The sequence below is a fragment of the Odocoileus virginianus genome, chromosome 9 (assembly GCF_023699985.2).
Source record: "Odocoileus virginianus isolate 20LAN1187 ecotype Illinois chromosome 9, Ovbor_1.2, whole genome shotgun sequence".
Taxonomy (NCBI): Eukaryota; Metazoa; Chordata; class Mammalia; order Artiodactyla; family Cervidae; genus Odocoileus; species Odocoileus virginianus.
Window position 1 is genome coordinate 62,100,727 of NC_069682.1, and position 19,635 is coordinate 62,120,361.

The 19,635-nt window shown below is 40.5% G+C and overlaps 1 protein-coding gene and 1 non-coding gene across 2 annotated transcripts in view; one reads left to right on the plus strand and one right to left on the minus strand.

Annotated features, from left to right (window-relative positions):
* CTNNBL1 (catenin beta like 1) overlaps nucleotides 1-19,635 on the plus strand; it is a 159,619-nt gene that overhangs the window by 20,166 nt on the left and 119,818 nt on the right. Inside the window, exons 2-3 of the mRNA XM_020892118.2 lie at nucleotides 8,619-8,807; nucleotides 12,871-12,977. Coding sequence (XP_020747777.1) covers nucleotides 8,619-8,807; nucleotides 12,871-12,977 — 296 coding nt within the window. The remainder of the gene's footprint in view (nucleotides 1-8,618; nucleotides 8,808-12,870; nucleotides 12,978-19,635) is intronic.
* Nucleotides 18,929-19,000, minus strand: TRNAW-CCA (transfer RNA tryptophan (anticodon CCA)). The gene has a single exon. It is a non-coding gene; the product is annotated as a tRNA-Trp (tRNA).

Here is a 19,635-nt window from a genome sequence, read left to right on the forward strand (position 1 = left end):
GGGGTACACAGTGACATTGGATTAGAGAAGGGTACATAGGACACTTTAACTGTATAATATTTTATTTAAAAAAAGATTTGAAATAAATTTGGCAAAATGGTACAGTTATGCACACAATCGGGGGAGGGAGGAAGGAAAAGCTAGTAGGGAATCATGCAGAACAAGTCATGGCCCAACTGGTTGTAGTCCTTGATATTGTTACTCCTGACTAAGGCTAAGGGTTTACGATACCTACAGAGTATCTTTATCTCAACAAAACCTTTCACAAAGTCACTCAAGTGGGCAGAGAAATATAATTGTGATTATATTCTGCATCAAAAGTAATTGTAAATGTCTGTTGTATATGTAGGACTTCGCAGTTAGCTGTCATTAAAAGAAATTGAATCCCAGGCTCTGCTTTCTTTTCAAAGTGCTGTATCTTTATTTTACTTACTCTTACTCTCCCTTGCCTGATTAAAGACAATCCTATGAGGTAACAGAGCAAGGGCAGAGCAGTTTTATAAATGCAGAGCTGGTAGGTTCAGTGACTAATCTAAAGTCATGTGACTTTTAAGTGATTCACTAGCACCCAGATTTTTCAGATTATTGGTCTCCTCTCTTTGCATTGTACTCTGTTGCTTCTTTTAGATCAGTGCAATTCTCTTGTGGTAGTTGTTCTTGGTTTGATGTCTGGTATTCCCTCCAGCACCTAATAGAGTGATATTCAGGTTCTATTAGCTCAGTAAATACTTCCTGAGTGAATGAATGAATGATCATGGTTCTGGTGTCGCTAACAAAACATTCATATTGTCTGTTAAAATGGAGGTGGTTTACCTTACAATGATTTTACAAGTATCTGCCTCTTGTTAGGCTTGATAAATAAAGAAACCAAATCAACATTCGGCTTTCTGATGCAACTGCAGAATTAATCAGAGAAGATGTCAAAGTAAATCACAAACGCTAAAGAATAGTTTGTACTTCCAAAAAAGAAATTATGCACACTCTTTGGAAGCGAGACAAATATATATTCAGGCTTTAACAAGGAGTAAAAATTCTTTTGGTAGGAAAAATTGTTAAGTAGGGTCTTCATGACTGGTGATTTAAATCATAAATCACATCCATGTTGCTTGTCAGCCAATCAGATTCCAGATCATACATGAGATCTTTGATGTTTCTTTTTGATACATTGATTTTCCCCCACCCCACCCCTTGTGGACATGGTTAAGATCCACATTGTCAAGTAATTACTGGGCTCTTAGTATCTGTAATCTTTTAAATTGGGAGTTAAATAAATGAGGGTTCTGTTTAATATTTGCATTGACTTTGTTTTGAGATTTTGAGGAGTTTTTGGTACCTGGTTTTTCTTTCAGAAGAAAAGGTGGCATATTGCCATGATTCTTGCAAAGGCATAATATATAATTATATGTGAATATCTGGAATTGCCACTGAGATATTTCTTAAAAATGTGATTATGATAATCCCTTATGTTGATAATAGTGCTTTATAGTTTACACAAAGCCCCTTTGTAAGATGTTTTAATCATCACAACAACCCTTTGAGTGGGTAGAATTTTCTGTCTCTGATGACTTTGATCCCTAATTATGAACTCTGGCTGATGATACTTGCAGCATTAGAGATTGTGAGCTTTTTCAGTTCTGGTGCCTCAAGCAAATTTGCAAGGGAGCCCTGATGTTAACTTTGGCAGGTTTCATGCCTGCAAATATTGATTGAGCCAGAAGCCCTAGTTGTAAAATGTCACCAGTGAATGTGCAGCCAGTAAAGGCAAGGGAAAACTCATTACTGCAGCTCATCTGTAACTTCTGGGTCAGGCCACTCACTACCATCTGGTCAAAATGAATGTTTGAAAACTCCTTTTTATTCTGACAAAATGTAATCAGGCGAGGTTAACAGCAGATGATTTCTGAGCACTTCAAATTGGTTAGAGCAATCCATCCACAATCTTGGGTTTGTGGCATTCCATATGTCTAATCATCTGAAGAGGTATCGGAAAGCTTTAAAATTATGAAATCCCAAAATAAAGGTAGGAAGGACTTTAATTATGTATACCTCCCTTAGCTGTGTTGCATACCTTTACCCTCTCATATTGAAAATGTTTATTCTGAAAAAGAAAAGGCAGTGGGAGAGGCAGAATGAAATAGGATTACTGTCTTAAAACCTAAAGATTTTTTTTTTAATGTGAGAGTGAGACTAAACCAATTTTATATTGCTTTAAGGAGAAAGATTATGGACTGGGGAAGAAAATTATAAGTTGAAAGGTTTCTCCTTAATTGAATGAACTCTCTGAGTGATTCGGAGATGGAGGGGGTGCAGTTTAGGGAGAAGGTTAAGTTTCTGGTCACCAAAAGTGTTAGGAAAGCCCCAACCTACACCACAATGTTTTAAAGGGTCTTCACACCTCAGAAAGATAATCTAGTTAGATGAAGGGTTCCTGAAGTGTGGATTGTCTCTAGCGCCTCAGAATTATTGCACAAGGTTTCGAATCCAGATGTACACAAGCATTTTCTGTAGAATGAATCTCAGTTTCTCAAAATCTCTCTCAAAATTGATCAAACTCTTTCTCTGTTTCTGTCAGCTCTGCTCTTCTCCCTCTCAGAAATGTGGGATTTAAAAACATAAATTCATTGGAAAGGTATTACCAAATACATAGAAAGTATTTGTTGTCATTGTGTATTTTCTCACTCATTGGATACTAAAAAATACAGCTGGGTTTGGGGTCTGTCAAGTATGTTGACATTAAAAGTGGGATCCTTATTTTAAAAACTGTTAATGGTCAACACTCTTTCCAGCCTTGAATTTCTTTGATTTTGAGTCAGGTGTATTCAAGAGAGATACATGTATTGTCTTCTATGGGCTAAACTGTGATCAGCACTTTAGAAACACTGTGTATACCACATATATACACAAACATCTGTGTGAAAGCGGTTGTTGTTCCTAGTTTGTAGATTGAAAAAACTCAAACCTGGAATGAGTAAGTTACTTTCCAGGGCTGCTAAGTAAAGGGGCCAGGATCTGAATTTAGGAAAATCTGACTCCAAAATTCCTTCTCCAAACAGGATATCACCACTGCACACAGGTTAGGAATGACTGATTAATATGGCAAAGGAGGAAAGGAGCTATACTGGGAATTAGAAGCCTTATGTTATTACCTACCACAGACAAGGTGCTTAAACACACTGACCTCAGATTTCCCTATTTCTCTAAAAAGAGGGACAAACTAGATCATCTTTCCACTCAGATTTCTGAGTCTTTCCTATAGTTTGATATTTAGGAAACGGCACTTTGTGCCCCAACTTGGAAGGCCCATATTCTGAAGATATGTGACCTGCTTGGTGCTAGGCAAAGAATTCCTGGTTTATTATGAAGTTAACAGATTTCCTTTGAGTTTTTCCATTTCCTTAGTAAAATTGAACATATTTCTTCTGCCATTAACATCAAAGTACATTTTGTGAAAATTACTCCATTTCTTAGCCAGGTAACTCGGAATATTGAGCTACATTTAGATGTTGCCCCCACAAATGCACATCTACATTATATCCTAGTACAAATGTGCTCTTCACATTAATAATTGCACTGTGTTTTCATAATTTATCATAATGATGCCATTATTGCTTATTATAGAAGTCCCCTTTCTTCCTCCCCCCCCCAAGTCTAATTGAGGTCGAGACAGACCATAAATGCGATAATATAGATTGCATGCTCAGAGGAAATGGAGTTGGTTTCATAGTGGAGTTTTAATTTAGGATTCGTTCTGGTGAGGTAGCCTCTTCCTATGGTACATTACTTTGAGCCCAATATAACTGCATTTTCCCACAGCCCCTCATTATAGCTACAGCTTCTCATTGCTTTTTAATTAAAAAGAGAGAGAGAGAGACAGAGACAAAGAAAGAGAGAGAGAGGGAAAAATGGAACATAAAGCTTTAGGTTGGATATTGTCTGGGTATGCAGGGAATATTCTAGGCAGATTGCTTATTTAATTTTTTAATGCTTTGAAAGCTTTCATGGCGATGTCTTGATTTTTATTTCTAGTCAGATGGGTATATATATATCTCATCCATTATACACAAACAAGGCTTCAAGATTTTTGTAAAGTTAAAAATATATATTTATATATGCATATATGTATATATAATATATATGTAATATGTATTTTTGGAGCTTCCTATTGGCTTTGAGCAAGTGGGAACCCTTTGTGTAGCCTGGAAAGGATACCAGCTATGTAGTTGGCTGGTGGCAAACGCTTAGTGAGCATTTGTTCCACTCCCCACCTGTTGGGAGTAAGGCAGGGAATTGTAGAAGACTAAAAATCCTTAAAGGCTGATGTTCTAGTACATCAGAAGTTAGGAGTTAATCATTTTTCTGCTGTGGGTAGCAGCAGCCGAGAAATGACTTTGTTAAGAACAGTTTCTTTTGTCATTCTTTCATCTTGAGGGATTCCAGACACCTTTCAGATACCCAAACAAATTAATCTCCAAAGGTGACTGGTAAGAATGGCATAATCCTCTTGGGATTGGTTGTGTGAGACACAAGGAGACCTCAGGCCTGAGCTGCTGACCTCTCTCTGACAGGCTGTGAGTGTTCTGTTTCCTTTCTGGATCCAGAGCCCTTTGGCTCTTCTGTAGCAAAATCAGTTTGACAGTGCCTCGGTTCTTCCCCTCCTGCATATTCTTGCTTTGTTTTATGCAACTGAGCACTCCCTCAGTGGTGAATATGGGTAAATATAATCTAGAAGTTTATTTCTGGGTCAGTGTGGTGTTAGCTTCATAGATTTTAGTGGGTGATCTTTCATAAATAGGACTTCAGCTTTGTATGAGTGCCTATTTCATTCATTGTTGCCAGAAACCCAATTTTATTTTGACATTATCAGGGAACAGGAACCCCTCAGATGAAAATTCCTTAGACCTGGGATGTCAGTAAGGTAGCCACTAATTGCATATGTCTGTTGGGCACTGAAATGGGGCTAGTTCTGTGTTGAGATGCATCATGAGTGTAAAATACATCCACCAAATTCCAAAGACTTAGTATTAAAAAAAAAAGAAATACATTATGAGTAATTTTTTTATATTCATTGCATGTTGAAATGATAATATTTTAGATATATTAGATTAAATAAACTATATTAAAAATTTTCCTATTTATTTTTACTTTTTAAAATTTGGCTGCTAAAAAATTTTAAATTAAATCTTTGGCTTGCAGTATATTTTGACTGACTGCTGTGTCCTAGACTTTTAAGCCCCTTGAGAGCAAAGCAGTGTTTGTCTTATTTTCACATGTGTCCCAAGTCCCCAGCACAGCGCCTTACATATAGTTGGCATTTACTATATATTTGTTAAAGAAATGAATTTTTAACCTTTATTACTTAGAGTGGTCAGATTTCAGAAATGAATAGAAATTTCTCTATTTGGAGGGTTATTAGTATCTGAAAAAGAGAGAATTGAGAGTTGAGAAGTGAAGAACAGAAGTTCTTAAGATTTTGCCTTGGGAGAGAAGAATGCTGAAATAAAACATATCCAGGCCTTTGAGCAACTTATCCATCTGTTGGAGAGTGGGATGGGAAGCTGGTATGTTGGTGAAGGAGCCAAGTCGAACTATCCCGGTGGGTTTTCCTGTATTCGTTCTGTCCTAGAGTTGTCCTCCATGAGAGGAGGTAAAGCTGAATACCCTGTGTGAAGAGGAAGGAAATTGGAGATACAGTGGGTAAACCTAAAGGTTGCCCTCTTAGGAATGTGCTTAAAATTCTTCATGAAGATTAGCAAAACTATCCGTGTCTCCCCAAATCCATTCTAGCAGTCTATCCCAGGTCCCCATTTAGACATTACCCTAATGGAAGCCTGGGACTGGTCCTAGGCCAGGCTGATTGCTCAAGGATCCTTCATGCTTTGGAGTTCTCTAACAAATTATTTGTTGAATGAATGGCCTAGCAAATGCTATTTTAACTTGGCTGAGGTCTTGTATGACTTAGGTTCATGGGTATTTGTTCTTGGCTGAAAGTCCCTCAGATCTGTCTCAGTTAGGGTTCTGGAATCATGGAAACTGGCAAACTTCCCAGAGATCAGTTTCAACTTTTAGAAGGCACTATGTTGTCTTTACAGGAGATTATTAAAGGATCTCAGGCATCCTGTCTCCCTGCTTATAAAATAGAACTGTTAACTACTTCTCGTCCCCAGACACGTGGTGAAGATGAAAAGGAGCGCTTTAAGTTCTGCAGAAGGAAAGTGCTATTTCATTGGAAATTATTGTTATCAGTGGTAAAAATGAAACTCCTCCCTGACTTCTGAAATGTTTGTTTTACAGAAGTAGGATTAGAAGATGTGTTTGAAAGAGCCACTGCCAGTGTTCTTTTTTGCATTTTTTAACTGTGGCTGAATTTAGCTTTCCCCTTTAACTGTGGTCCACTGCCTTTTCTCTCTGCTCTGTGATAAACAATCCAGAAATCTCCTCTCTATGGAGAACTATGGAGTTCATGCTTTGACTTGGCTGCTGCCATAGGCTCACGCTAATCAGAACCACAGCAGGGCTTGTTTTATGAGCCCGAAAGAATTAGTGCTCCCGGGAGGGCTGAAGTTCCTTACCTGCTGGGGAGCTACAGATTTCCAGTTTAGAGCCTGCCCTCCTTTCGGAGCTAACTACCTCATTCTCCTTCTCACATGAAAACCACCACCTCCTTTTCCTTGTACTCTGTGGTTCCTGCCATGTTGATTTCCTTTTTCTTCTCCTCCTTTTAAAAATGTAGATGGGTAATAATGGCAGCAATTTTGGTAATTTTTATATTTATGGAAATAAAGTGTGATCATATGAAATTATAATCTATCCCAGGGAGACTCAGGAACAGAGCAAAAAATGGCAGGTGGTACCCCACAAACCAAATTGTCTAATGTGAGTTTTCTAAGCGGTGCTGTATGCTGAGACTTACTGAAGCACCTGGTATGTGGACCCAGGAGGGTACTTGAATATAGAGGGGAATGACTTTGCACCACTAGGGTGGCAGAGTTCAGTAACAGTGTGGCTTATAAGTCACAAGATGAGATGTGTAACATGTAGAAGAGAAATTTGTTATCAGCAAACAACTTAGCAGGATGGCAGTGAATGCAGCATTTTCTTCACTTTGCTAATAACATACCACATTGCACCCAGCACACTGTTGGTGTGTGCAGTTAATATAACAGATAAAGAAAAGCTCATTGAAGAGTCTAACACAAGTGTTTTGTGTTGGGGAAGACACAATCATTTGATGAATTAACTAATAGAAATAATTTTATATGCTTCCCAGGTGGCTCAGTGGTAAAGAATCCACCTGCCAAGCAGGAGACGTGGGTTCGATCCCTGGGTTGGGAAGATCTCCTGGAGAAGGAAACGGCAACCCAGTCCAGGATTCTTGCCTGGGAAGTCCCATGGACAGAGGAGCCTGGCGGGCTACAGTCCATGGGGTCTCAACAGATCTTACATGACTTAGAAACTAAACAACAAAAATAATTTTAATTTGTCTGGTATTATTATATGAATCATTTAGAGTTCTTTCACTAATGTTTGCAGCTATTTGGTACAAACTTCCAGTTATGAGATAAATAAGTTCTGGGAATCTAATGTATAACAGAGTGACTATAGTTAATAATACTGTATTATGTACTTAAAAGTTACTAAGATCTTAAATGTCCTTGCCATCGGGGGTGGGGGAAAATGTAATTATGTGAGGTAATAGAGTTGTTAACTCACCTTATTGTGGTATCATTTCACAGTATGTGTGTGAATCACATCATGTTGTCATGTGTACACTTTCAACTTGCACAGTGATTAAGTTCTTAATGTCAGTTTATATTATATTATATTAATGTCAGTTATATCTCAATAAAGCTGAAAAAAATGGTTCAGATACACAAAGAAACATTTGTTTTTAACTACATGGGGAGAAAAGGGTTGTAATCTCCATTTTCAGAGGAGATAACTAAAACTTAGAGACATTAAATGAGGTGCCTGAAGTTGCACAGTAGTACTTGGAGCTGAATGGAGGTATTGGACTGTTGGATGTCTAGTGCACTGTTCTTTCTCCTCAGTTCTGAAGCCCATTTCAGAAGTGCCCTGTTTTATTCCAATTAAAAACTGCTGTTTTGTGACCGTGGGTAATCACTGACCTTTGGCCTTACTGTACTCGCCTGTAAAGTAGGAATTTAAAGTGTTGTAGACCCTTGGAAGTTCTATATGTAGTATTCTCTGTTTGAGCTGCTTGTGACTATAATCTGTCTCAGACCTGAATTAAAACCATGTGCTAAGGGATTGGTATTGGAGACTGAATCCTAACTATTAAATTGAGCTTAATTAGCTCAAAGTGACTTTGTTGCCTGTGGTTTCTGTATAAACGAGAACTTTTGTGAAGGGCTAACCTTTGTGTCTTGAAAAAATTCTGTAACAGCTATCTTGTAGGTGAGTGTAACCCTGTATGTATAGAATCTCTAAGGGCCTGAAAAATAATGACTTAGAGCTTTACTTCATTTTGTGGTAGAAATTGTGTCCTCTGGTGCTTTTTGGTTGGGGAATTTTTGAACACTTTTGGAATATTTGGTGGGTATACCCTTCTACATATTTTCCAGCTCTGAAATCCTGTGTTTCTTTTTTGTCTCTCTTAGCCCAACAGGGGCACAAAACGTCCCCGGGATGATGAAGAGGAAGAGCTGAAGATGCGTCGGAGACAAGCTGGTACTCGAGAGCGTGGCCGCTATCGGGAGGAGGAGATGACTGTGGTGGAAGAAGCAGATGATGACAAAAAACGGCTGCTTCAGATTATCGACAGAGAGGGTGAGGAAGAAGAAGAAGAGGTAAGGTGGCAGAAATGGTCTGGGGGCTGAGATGCTCAGCCTTGACACAGTATCTGTAGAGTGTAATTTGGGATTAAATGCTTAGTTTCTCTGAGCTTCCCAGCTTAATCTGTAAAATGGGGTTAAGAATATTTGTTTCACTTGTTGATATGAAGATTAAGTGGAGTTTGGAAGGCATTTTGCAAAGTGTGATGAACATTACAGATAGAATTTTTAAATTATTCTGGATTATATATTATAATTGAGACCCAAGCACTGAACTGTGGGGCTGTTGGTATGGACTATTGGAGGAGGATCACGGTGGTTTCCTAGCCCATACTGAGGACACAGAGAAGGCACTCATTTTTAAGCACAGTCGATAGTCTTTGAAAGAGGAATAGAATTTTATCAAACGAGTGGAAGAAGGGCCTTTCAGGCAGTTAAAATGGCCTTACCAAAGCATCAAAGTTGAAATTACAGGAGGGAGGTAAGGGATTAGGTGTTTAGATGTGATTGAAAAAAATGCTGTTTAGCGAAAGAGCTGCCCAAGTCCTTTCTATTTGCTGTTCCTCAAGTTGCCTCAGGGCCTTTGCACTCACTTCTGCTTCTGAGCCTTTTCACTTCTGTGCCCTCTTGAGAGTAAATCATTCTTTTACCCTCTCACCACTTTATTCTGCATATTGTCTTCACAGCTCTTGTCATGATCTGAAATTCCTATTTGTTATTTTACTCATTTGTTGTCCTCTCCCCAGCCTCCTCTGAAAACGGGGACTGGCTGTGTTTTGTTCACAGCTGTGTCTCTAGCATTCCAAGCAATGCCTAGCTCTTGGTATAGGCCCTTAACTAATATTTATTGAATGAATAAATGAATGAAGCTGAAAAGAATAGAGGTAAAATATCAGCGATTAAAAATCAAGTGACCTTGCCTTTGTGTCTTTTTAAATCCTGAAGTGTTAACTTGTATATTATTTCACTCTGGCATTTTGTTCAATATGAATTATGGAAATAGATTCTTAAGAGCCAGCTGTTTTTTGGTTCCCTTAAAGACACGATGCTAAGTTTGGATTTAAAAAAATGAAGCTGGAGTATGAATCTGAGAAGAAAAAAAAATGGATTCATATTCTGAAAAAGGTCTTTACTGTGTTATGACAATAGCCCTCTCCTCATTAGGATTTGCACCAATGCTAATTTGGGGATCTGCCCCTAAAAGGTGGTGACACTTTGGAAGTCTGTGGTGGGAGACAGTCCTGAATTTTCTCTCTGAGGACAGCAGTCCTGCCAGCCTTAGACAAACAGTGTGTGTAGCACATTCTCCCGCTTGCCCTCCCTCCTCACTAGCTTCTGCTCAATCTGTTAGCCCTGCAGCAGCAGTTAATTGGCAGGTATAATTCCCGTGTGGGGCACTGCTGGTACTGGGGGATTAGGCTAGTAGCTGTCACGGGTAAATGGTTTCTAGCCTGGGAGACAGAAATGCAGTGTGGGACCAGCCCTTCTGGGAAGGGACAGGGAAAGAGAGATCGCTTTGTAAAAATGACACATGGAAGGCTACAAGTCCAGGAGTTATTTTCTCTCTGCCACTGAAGTCCCATTTGATGAAAAACAAGTGATGTTTGCCCCTGTAAAGTCACGTGAACTTGTAAAATATGATTGTCCTTTTTGTGCTACATCACCAGCATTCATCTTTCTGAAATCTCCCTCTGGTTTCTGACGTTGAGCTATTGGAGATACTGCCGTGCCTGATGACTAAGACTGATAATTCAGTTTTCCCCCAGTGTTGGAGACAGATTAAAGGAGGGAAGGCCAAACCTTGGAGAGACTAAGACTTTGGGAATCCTATGAGAGCTGTATTATTAACACTAATACAGTTTTCTTCTACAGGGTGGTCAGGATGTTAGCCAAGAGAAAGAAGAGCCACGGGTATTGAAGTTGCTTAAAAGTGATTTAACCCTGTCCTATAAATGTAGATTATTTTTTAGTTAAATCCCAGTGATAAGTTGGTTGCCTTAACAGTCATGCTAAGAGTTACAATAAGGGCCTCCCAGGTCGCTCAGTGATAAAGAATTCACCTGCAAAGCAGGTGACACAGGTTTGATCCCTGGGTCAGGAAGATCTCCTGGAGAAGGAAATGGCAACCCACTCCAGTATTCTTGCCTGGGAAATCCCAAGGATAGAGGAACCTGGCAGGCTACAGTCCATGGGGTCACAAAAGAGTCAGACATGACTTAGAGACCAACCAAACAGCAATGAGTTACAATAATAGCTTACATTAATATAGTGTCATGTAGTTTATAAAACAGATTTTTGTACTTCATGTCTTTAGGTCATCTCTATGACCTTGAAAGATATAGGTAATAGTTTTCCCCTCTCTGCTTGCCTTTCTTCCTTCCTTCAACAGATCTTCATTGGATGCCTCCTGTATGCCAGGCCCTATCCTGGGCACTGGAGAGTCAACAGTGAACAAGTAGATATGGGGCACCAACGGGGATTTGGGGTTGGTTAGATTACTGGGCCAAATCCTGCCAGACTGTCCTTATATAGGTCATGTGAACAATTTGGAATTTTATTCGAAATGCAAGTGGATGAACTCACACATGAGCTGGAATCGATGAGACTTGATGGGGGTTTGAAGATAATATATTCAGCAAAGTAACATTGCTACGTGGGTAGTAAGTAGTGAAGCTAAAGCTCTGAGTCCTGACTGGGCCAGAACATTGCCTTCAGTTTTTACCAAGTCAGGGAACTTCTCTTTAAAGCCATAGACACTGTGGAGCAGGTTTCCAACAGAGTGCCTCAGGGTCCAGGAGTCATTGATTAAAAATCTAAGAAATGTGTCATGCCCAAATGAATGGTACAGGTATCTCCTATTTAAAACTCAATATGTTAGAATCTAAATTTAATAAAATAATAGCTAACATTTTTGGGAACTTAAGAGAATTATGAGATGATTCAGTGCTTTCCAAAAGGATCTATTTCTGGTTCTCTTAATGGCAGTTTCTTTTGGTGTGAGTTATGGTCAGTGACCACAAAGCTGTGAAGCTAGGAGTTGGGAGAGTGTTAGAGAAGCAGAGTGAACTACAACACATTAAACTGGGAAATAAACTGAAGAAAAAACATTTCTGAAATTTTAGTGTAGATTTTTTTTTTTGGAGGAAATGATTGTGTTTTCAAAAATTCATTTTATTTACCTTTGTAGGTATTATTCCAGTATATGAGAGCTGAGAAAACTATGTGGCCTGCTGGGGTTTTTTTATGCTTACTCTCAGCAAGGTTACTAAATTCTTGTTGCTGTATCAGGATTCCAGGTCCCTGTTTGATTCCCTTCTCAGCAGCTAGGATGGGCTAGATACAGTGATGTATAAGAAACGCAAGGCAGTGACTGTTGCTGCTTAACAACCATTCTTATCTTGTGTATGTGTGTGTCTGCTTAGTCACTCAGTCGTGACCGACTCTTTGTGACACCATGGACTGTTGCCCATCAGGCTCCCTCTCCATGGGGATTCTCTAGCCAAGAATACTGGAGTGGGTTGCCATTTCCTCCTCCAGGGGATCTTCCCACCCCAGGAATTGAACCCTGGTCTCCCGCCTTACAAAAATAGGCTCTAAGTTGAATTTGACATGTGGACCATAGTTCGCTGACCCCTGGTGTGGGGAAAAGATTGAGGGCCACTGTCACTGACTCAGGGTTTGACCTTGAACAAGTTCTTTTAAACCTCTGAAGATTATCTTACCTGTATGAAAGAAGAGAAGGATGAAATAAATATTATATAATATTCCTTTACTGTTGTCACTTATTCCAGTACCATACAGTATGCTCAAGAAGTATTTGTTGAATGAGTGAATCTTTAACACCTTAAGCTGAACTTCCAGTGCTAAATGTGAGACACACAGAGTAATGATACTGAGTAGCACATGGTGTAGACCCTTAGCCCTCATTCTAATGGTGGGGTATGTGTGTATTATACACTTAATCCAGAAAGGTGAGTGGTAGGAATGGCATGTAAGGGCCACGAGAAAGAAGTAGTGATTAGTGAATAAGAAACAACCCCTTTGGACTGAAATTGTTGCATTTGTCTCTTTACACCAGGAGGAACCATTGGATGAAAGCTCAGTGAAGAAAATGATCCTGACATTTGAAAAAAGATCATACAAAAACCAGGAGTTGCGGATCAAGTTTCCAGACAATCCAGAGAAGTGAGGCTCATTTTGCTGTTTTTTGCCGTTTCTCCTCTGAGATGTTTTGTTTGCTATTTTTTGTTTTGCTCCTTAGGAGTGTGTTTTGTCTGCTCTGGTTTCTGTGCTTTGGGTCGGAGTCCCAGGATGACTCACTTGATTAGGAAATCACTAGAAGTTCTCTCGGGACTCGGAATCATACTCTCGGGTACACAGTAGCATCAGCAAGGGGAAAAGACACATCAGGCAGTTTGGAGAAATTCATATACAGGCTTCCTGTGTTTTCTCCCGCCCCCTGGGAGGGGTCAGCAGACAGGCTCCTTCTTCCAGCAATGCAATACATCATCGCATGTGCCCTGTTTCTGTTAGGGAAGCCCATTTGAGACTGAGACCAGGATGTTTATTGAAGACAGACCATGGCATTCTCTGCCAGCAACAACTACTAAAATTGCAGGCTCACAGAAGGAAAGCAGATGTTCAGTGCCCCAGATGGGCAAAGCAACCTTATCACTTAGGAACTGTTTCAAAAGCCAGGTTCCCAGATGCCAGCCTAGGACCTGTTTACTCTTTTTTGCATTTCTCTTCAAGGCCCCTAGAAAACTGACCATGGCTGCCAGTAGTGATAATTTTACTACTGAGAAAATGTCAAAGGCTTTGGGGTTAGACAAATACGGGTGTGACTCCTACATGACCTTCAGTAAGTCAGGTCTCCTTTCTTAGCCACAGGGATCTCATCTGTATAAAGAAAGAGTAACTCCTTCACAGAGATGTTGTGAGAAATAAATGAGAATAATGACAAGGGTTTAGCTCAGTATCCGGCGCATAGTAAGTGCTCATGAAATGATAGTTAATCTGATTGCTCCTCAGTGCACTATGAAGTGCTGTAATAAAGACTCTGATAACTTTCAATCAGTTTTGAATCCTAAGTAGATTTTCATATTTATATAAATTTTAATGTCTTAAATCTCTCTTTCTCTCCCTTCCTCCCTTCCAGGACATATACTTTTAATGAATCTTAATATTGTCCCTAGGCAATGAGGAGTTGAATAGTATAGTCTTTGCACTCAAGTTTAAAGGTTACTAGGGGTCAAAGAACTCTGCTCAATGTTATGTGGCAGCCTGAATGGGAGGAGAGTTTAGGGGAGAATGGATACATGTATATGTATGGCTGAGTCCCTTTGCTGTCCCCTTGAATCTGTCACAACATTGTTAATTGGCTATCAGTTCAGTCGCTCAGTTGTGTCCGACTCTTTGCGAACCTATGAACTACAGTACGCCAGGCCTACCTGTCCATCACCAACTCCCGGAGTCCACCCAAACCGATGTCCATCAAGTTGGTGATGCCATCCAACCATCTCATCCTCTGTCGTCCCCTTCTCCTCCTGCCCTCAATCTTTCCCAGCATCAGGGTCTTTTCCAATGAGTCAGCTCTTTGCATTAGGTGGTCAGAGTATTGGAGTTTCAGCTTCAGCACCAGTCCTTCCAATGAACACCCAGGACTGATCTCCTTTAGGGTGGACTGGTTGGATCTCCTTGCAGTCCAAGGGACTCTTAAGAGTCTTCTCCAACACCAGAGTTCAAAAGCATCAATAAAAGATTTAAAAACAAATGACAATCAGTCTGTAAATACATGGTAGAACAAAGTATACTTTAAAAGAAATACAAGAGGAAGAAGCAGTGAATAACAAGTTGGGGCTTATTGAGAGCTTCACAGAAGAAGTGGTATTTGAGCTGATTTTGATTTTAGTTAGGCCGAAAAGAACAGGGAAAGGCATGCCAGGCAGTGTGACCAGCAGGAACAGAAGCACAGGGATATCTATTCTCACGTCAACCTGGAAAGGCTGGTGTCCACTGCATTCTCTCTGTATGGTAGATGAGGAGGTAGAGAGAGGAGAACCTGGTTACTGGACCTCAGGCCACAGCCCCCTTTGATGGTAGGAGTGGCTAGATCAGAGCTCAGCTTTCCCAGACCCGGAGTCCCATCTGGTTTTGTGCTGATGATGGTGTGATCACTCACCCACAGCCAGACTTCTTGGAATGTGAAGTCCAGTGGGCCTTAGGAAGCATCACTATGAACAAAGCTAGTGGAGGTGATAAAATTCCAGTTGAGCTATTTCAAATCCTAAAAGATGATGCTATGAAAGTGCTGCACTCAGTATGCCAGCAAACTTGGAAAACTCACCAGTGGCCACAGGACTGGAAAAGGTCAGTTTTCATTCCAATCCCAAAGAAAGGCAATGCCAAAGAATTCTCAAACTACCACACAGTTGCACTCATCTCACATGCTAGTAAAGTAATGCTCAAAATTCTCCAAGCCAGGCTTCAGCAATACGTGAACCGTGAACTTCCAGATGTTCAAGCTGGTTTTAGAAAAGGTAGAGGAACCAGAGATCAAATTGCCAACATCCACTGGATCATCGAAAGAGCAAGAGAGTTCCAGAAAAACATCTATTTCTGCTTTATTGACTATGCCAGAGCCTTTGACTGTGTGGATCACAATAAACTGTGGAAAATTCTGAAAGAGATGGGAATACCAGACCACCTGACCTGCCTCTTAAGAAACCTGTATGCAGGTCAGGAAGCAACAGTTAGAACTGGATATGGAACAACAGACTGGTTCCAAATAGGGAAAGGAGTACATCAAGGCTGTATATTGTCACCCTGCTTATTTAACTTATATGCAGAGTACATCATGAGAAACACTGGGTTGGAGGAAGCACAAGCTGGAATCAAGATTGCTGGGAGAAATATCAATAACCTCAGATATGCAGATGACACCACCTTTATGGCAGAAAGTGAAGAAGAACTAAAGAGCCTTTTGATTAAAGTGAAAGAGGAGAGTGAAAAAGTTGGCTTAAAGCTCAACATTCAGAAAACTAAGATCATGGCATCCAGTCCCATCACTTCATGGCAAATAGATGGGGAAGCAGTGGAAACAGTGGCTGACTTTATTTTTCTGGGCTCCAAAATCACTGCAGGTGGTGACAGCAGCCGTGAAATTAAAAGACACTTACTTCTTGGAAGGAAAGTTATGACCAAACTAGACAGCATATTGAAAAGCAGAGACATTACCTTGTCAACAAAGGTCTGTCTAGTCAAGGCTATGGTTTTTTCAGTGGTCATGTATGGATGTGAGAGTTGGACTATAAAGAAAGCTGAGCGCCGAAGAATTGATGCCTTTGAACTGTGATGTTGGAGAAGACTCTTGAGAGTCCCTTGGACTGCAAGGAAATCCAACCAGTCCATCCTAAAGAAAATCAGTCCTGAATATTCATTGCTAGGACTGATGCTGAAGCTGAAACTCCAATACTTTGGCCATCTGATGTGAAGAGCTGACTCATTGGAAAAGACCCTGATGCTGGGAAAGATTGAGGGCAGATGGAGAAGGGGATGACAGAGGATGAGACAGTTGGATGGCATCACTGACTCAATGGACATGGGTTTGGGTGGACTTCAGGAGTTGGTGATGGACAGGGAGGCCTGGCGTGCTGCTGTTAATGGGGTCGAAAAGAGTCGGACACGACTGAGCGACTGAACTGAACTGAACCACCATACGACATGGACTTCCCTGATGGCTCTGTGGTAAAGAATCCACCTGCCAGTGCAGAAGATGCAAGAGATGCAGATTCGATCCCTAGATTGGGAAGATCCCCTGGAGGAGGAAATGTCAACCCACTCCAGTATTCTTGCCTGGAAAAATCCATGGGCAGCAGGCTGCAGTCCCTGAGGTCGCAAAGAGTCGGATATGACTGAGCAACTAAGCACCACCACCACCACCATACAGCAGTAATTATATTTGTCATAGTGCCATGTGTGTGTGTTTGATTATGTAAGTAATACACAAATAGACTGTCATCATAAAAAATATCCACAGTGCATAAGTAGAATGAAAAATGAAAGCTTTCTTTCGCTACACTGACCTCCTTTCCATTCCCCTACTTAGAGATAGCACCTGTGAACACTTCTGTGAGTATCCTTTTTCATTATTTTATGTACACTGATTTACATTATATATATTTAAGTATGCAAAAATTTTTTTCCTACCTAAATCATGCTGTACTTATCTTGCACCTTTAATTTTTGGTCATGAAACAGAATATCTTTCATTGTTACTATATGCATATTTACCTTATGTTTTGTGGCTGTTTGCATAGTATTTTGTGGTTTGGAGATAACCATGATTTATTTGTTGTGTTTCTATAGATGGACATTTGGTTATTTAATTTATTTTTTTTAGTCTCCCTTTTTTATTGAAGCATAGTTGATTTACAATGTTATTTGTAATGCTGACTTTTATGAGTAATACTGTAGTGAACCTCTGTGTACATTTGTCTTGGCATACATGTGTTTCTCTAGGATACATATCTAAATATTGAATTCCCAGATTGAAGGCATGAGCATTTTAAACTTTGATGTGTGCGTGTGTGCACAGTCATGTCTAACTCTTTGTTACGCCATGAACTGTAGCCCGCCAGGCTCTATCCATGGGATTTTCCAGGCAAGAAGATAGGAGTGGGCTCCCACTTCCTCCTCTAGGGGATCTTCCCAACCCAGGGATCAAACCCGCATCTCCTGCGTTTCCCGCACTGCGGGCAAATTTGTTACCACTGAGCCACCTGGGTGATAGCTATTGCCAAATCCCCACCATCTCCTTTAGTTCTCCCATCAGCAGGTCTCCTTCCCTGCATTCTTGCCCGTAATGAATTCGATCTGCCTTAACATCTTTGCCATTTGTTTTATTGTTGTTTCTTTACTCAGTGGTCTTTCTGCGTTCAGCTCTGCTCCTTTAGGTGGACTGTGTATGCTTGTCTCTGTAGTACCTAGCACAGTACCTCCCATACTGCAGGTGCTCAGTAAACATGAGTGGTCTTATGCAGTTGATGTCATGTTTACTGTATCCCCATTTTTTGGAACCTAAGGCTACATTACGAGGCAGCTATGCCACGGATTGATGACACTGGAAATTTAAGAAACTCAGTTTACTTATTGAAATGCCAGTATTGCCTTTGCCCATTTGGTGGGTATACTTGAAAGCAGTGGGTTTCTGCAGCTTTTGTTCACCATCTGTGTCTTAGGTACCACATGAATTCATTGTTGCAATTCATGAACTGGTTTTAAGGAAATGTTATTTTATTTAAAAATATCAACAGTGTTTGCCATTCAGACAATATATATACTATTTTAGTTTTTAAATCTGAACATTTGCAAATTGAAATCATGCATAAAGAACATTTTTTTTTTATGTCCAAAAGCAGTCAGGAAACTACATTGTGTTTTAACCTTGAGTTCTTGAATTCTTACTGGTGCAGTGTCTTTTATAATTCTCTAGACCAGCGAGGTGCAATTAAGATGAAAATTGCTAGAGCATATTTGAATGAAACTTTCCGGTTGAGATCAGAAACATTTCAAATTTATTTTCCCATATATGCAATTGTCATTTTGATTGCATACCAAAAAATGCCTCTCTTCATTTGGCTGCGTTTCAGATTCAATTGACAATTCTCCTTATGCAGCCTCTGCTCTGCACTGTGTGATCTTTCTCCCAAACATCACATAGAGTGGAGTGTGCTATTTCACCTGTAAGTCCTTTAGTAGTTTTTCTCTTCGTTTTTGCAGGGGCAGAATATTTAGTTTCAGTTCAGTTCAGTTCAGTCGCTCAGTCGGGTCTGACTCTTTGCGACCCCATGAATCACAGCACGCCAGGCCTCCCTGTCCATCACCAACTCCTGGAGTTTACTCAAACTCATGTCCATCGAGTCGGTGATGCCATCCAACCATCTCATCCTCTGTCGTCCCCTTCTCCTCCTGCCCCCAATCCCTCCCAGCATCAGGGTCTTTTCCAATGAGTCAACTCTTCGCATCAGGTGGCCAAAGTATTGGAGTTTCAGCTTCAGCATCAGTCCTTCCAATGAACACCCAGGACAGATCTCCTTTAGGACGGACTAAAGGAGATCTTCCTCCTCCAGGGGATCTTCCCAGCCCAGGGATCGAACCTGGGTCTCCTGCATTGGAGGCAGACGCTTTAACCTCTGAGTCACCAGGGAAGCCCTTAGTAAGTTTAGTGGCCCTCGAATTTTTTAGTCTCAGGCATCTTTTGCACGCATAAATTGTTGAGTACCCCAAAGTGCTTATCTTAGAAGATTCTAGAATATTCAAGCACACATATCACTAGCCATTAGGGCAGTGGTAGCATCACATGTTGTATAGTCCTCTGAAAAACTCCCCTGTACACTCCCGAGACAAAGAGAGTAAAAGAAGCAAATAATGTTTTGGAGTTATTCTAAAAACAGTTTTGATGTTATAGACCCCTGAAAGGATCCCCAACCACCACCTACGCGGACCCTGCAGTCCCAGGACCACGCTTTTAACCGAGTGAAGAAAACATTGTGTTTTCTGTGCACTTATAGCTGGTTTCGTGATTGCAGGAGCATGCATTGGTTTTGGTGCTTTTATAATGTTTTTGAACACTGCTGGTCACTTGCTAAAATTCACTTTTGTGGTTGAAGGAGGACATCCTGCTGATATGAAGCAAATGTACATGAGCAGGCTAGCAGAATATTCTCCATCATACCAGATGGAATCAGTGACCCCATCTCAGCCTGGGGTACTGTTTTAATATGTTGCTCTATTGCTTTCCCATTGACCTCTAACTTGATCCTCTCCCCCAGCTGTGAGTCAT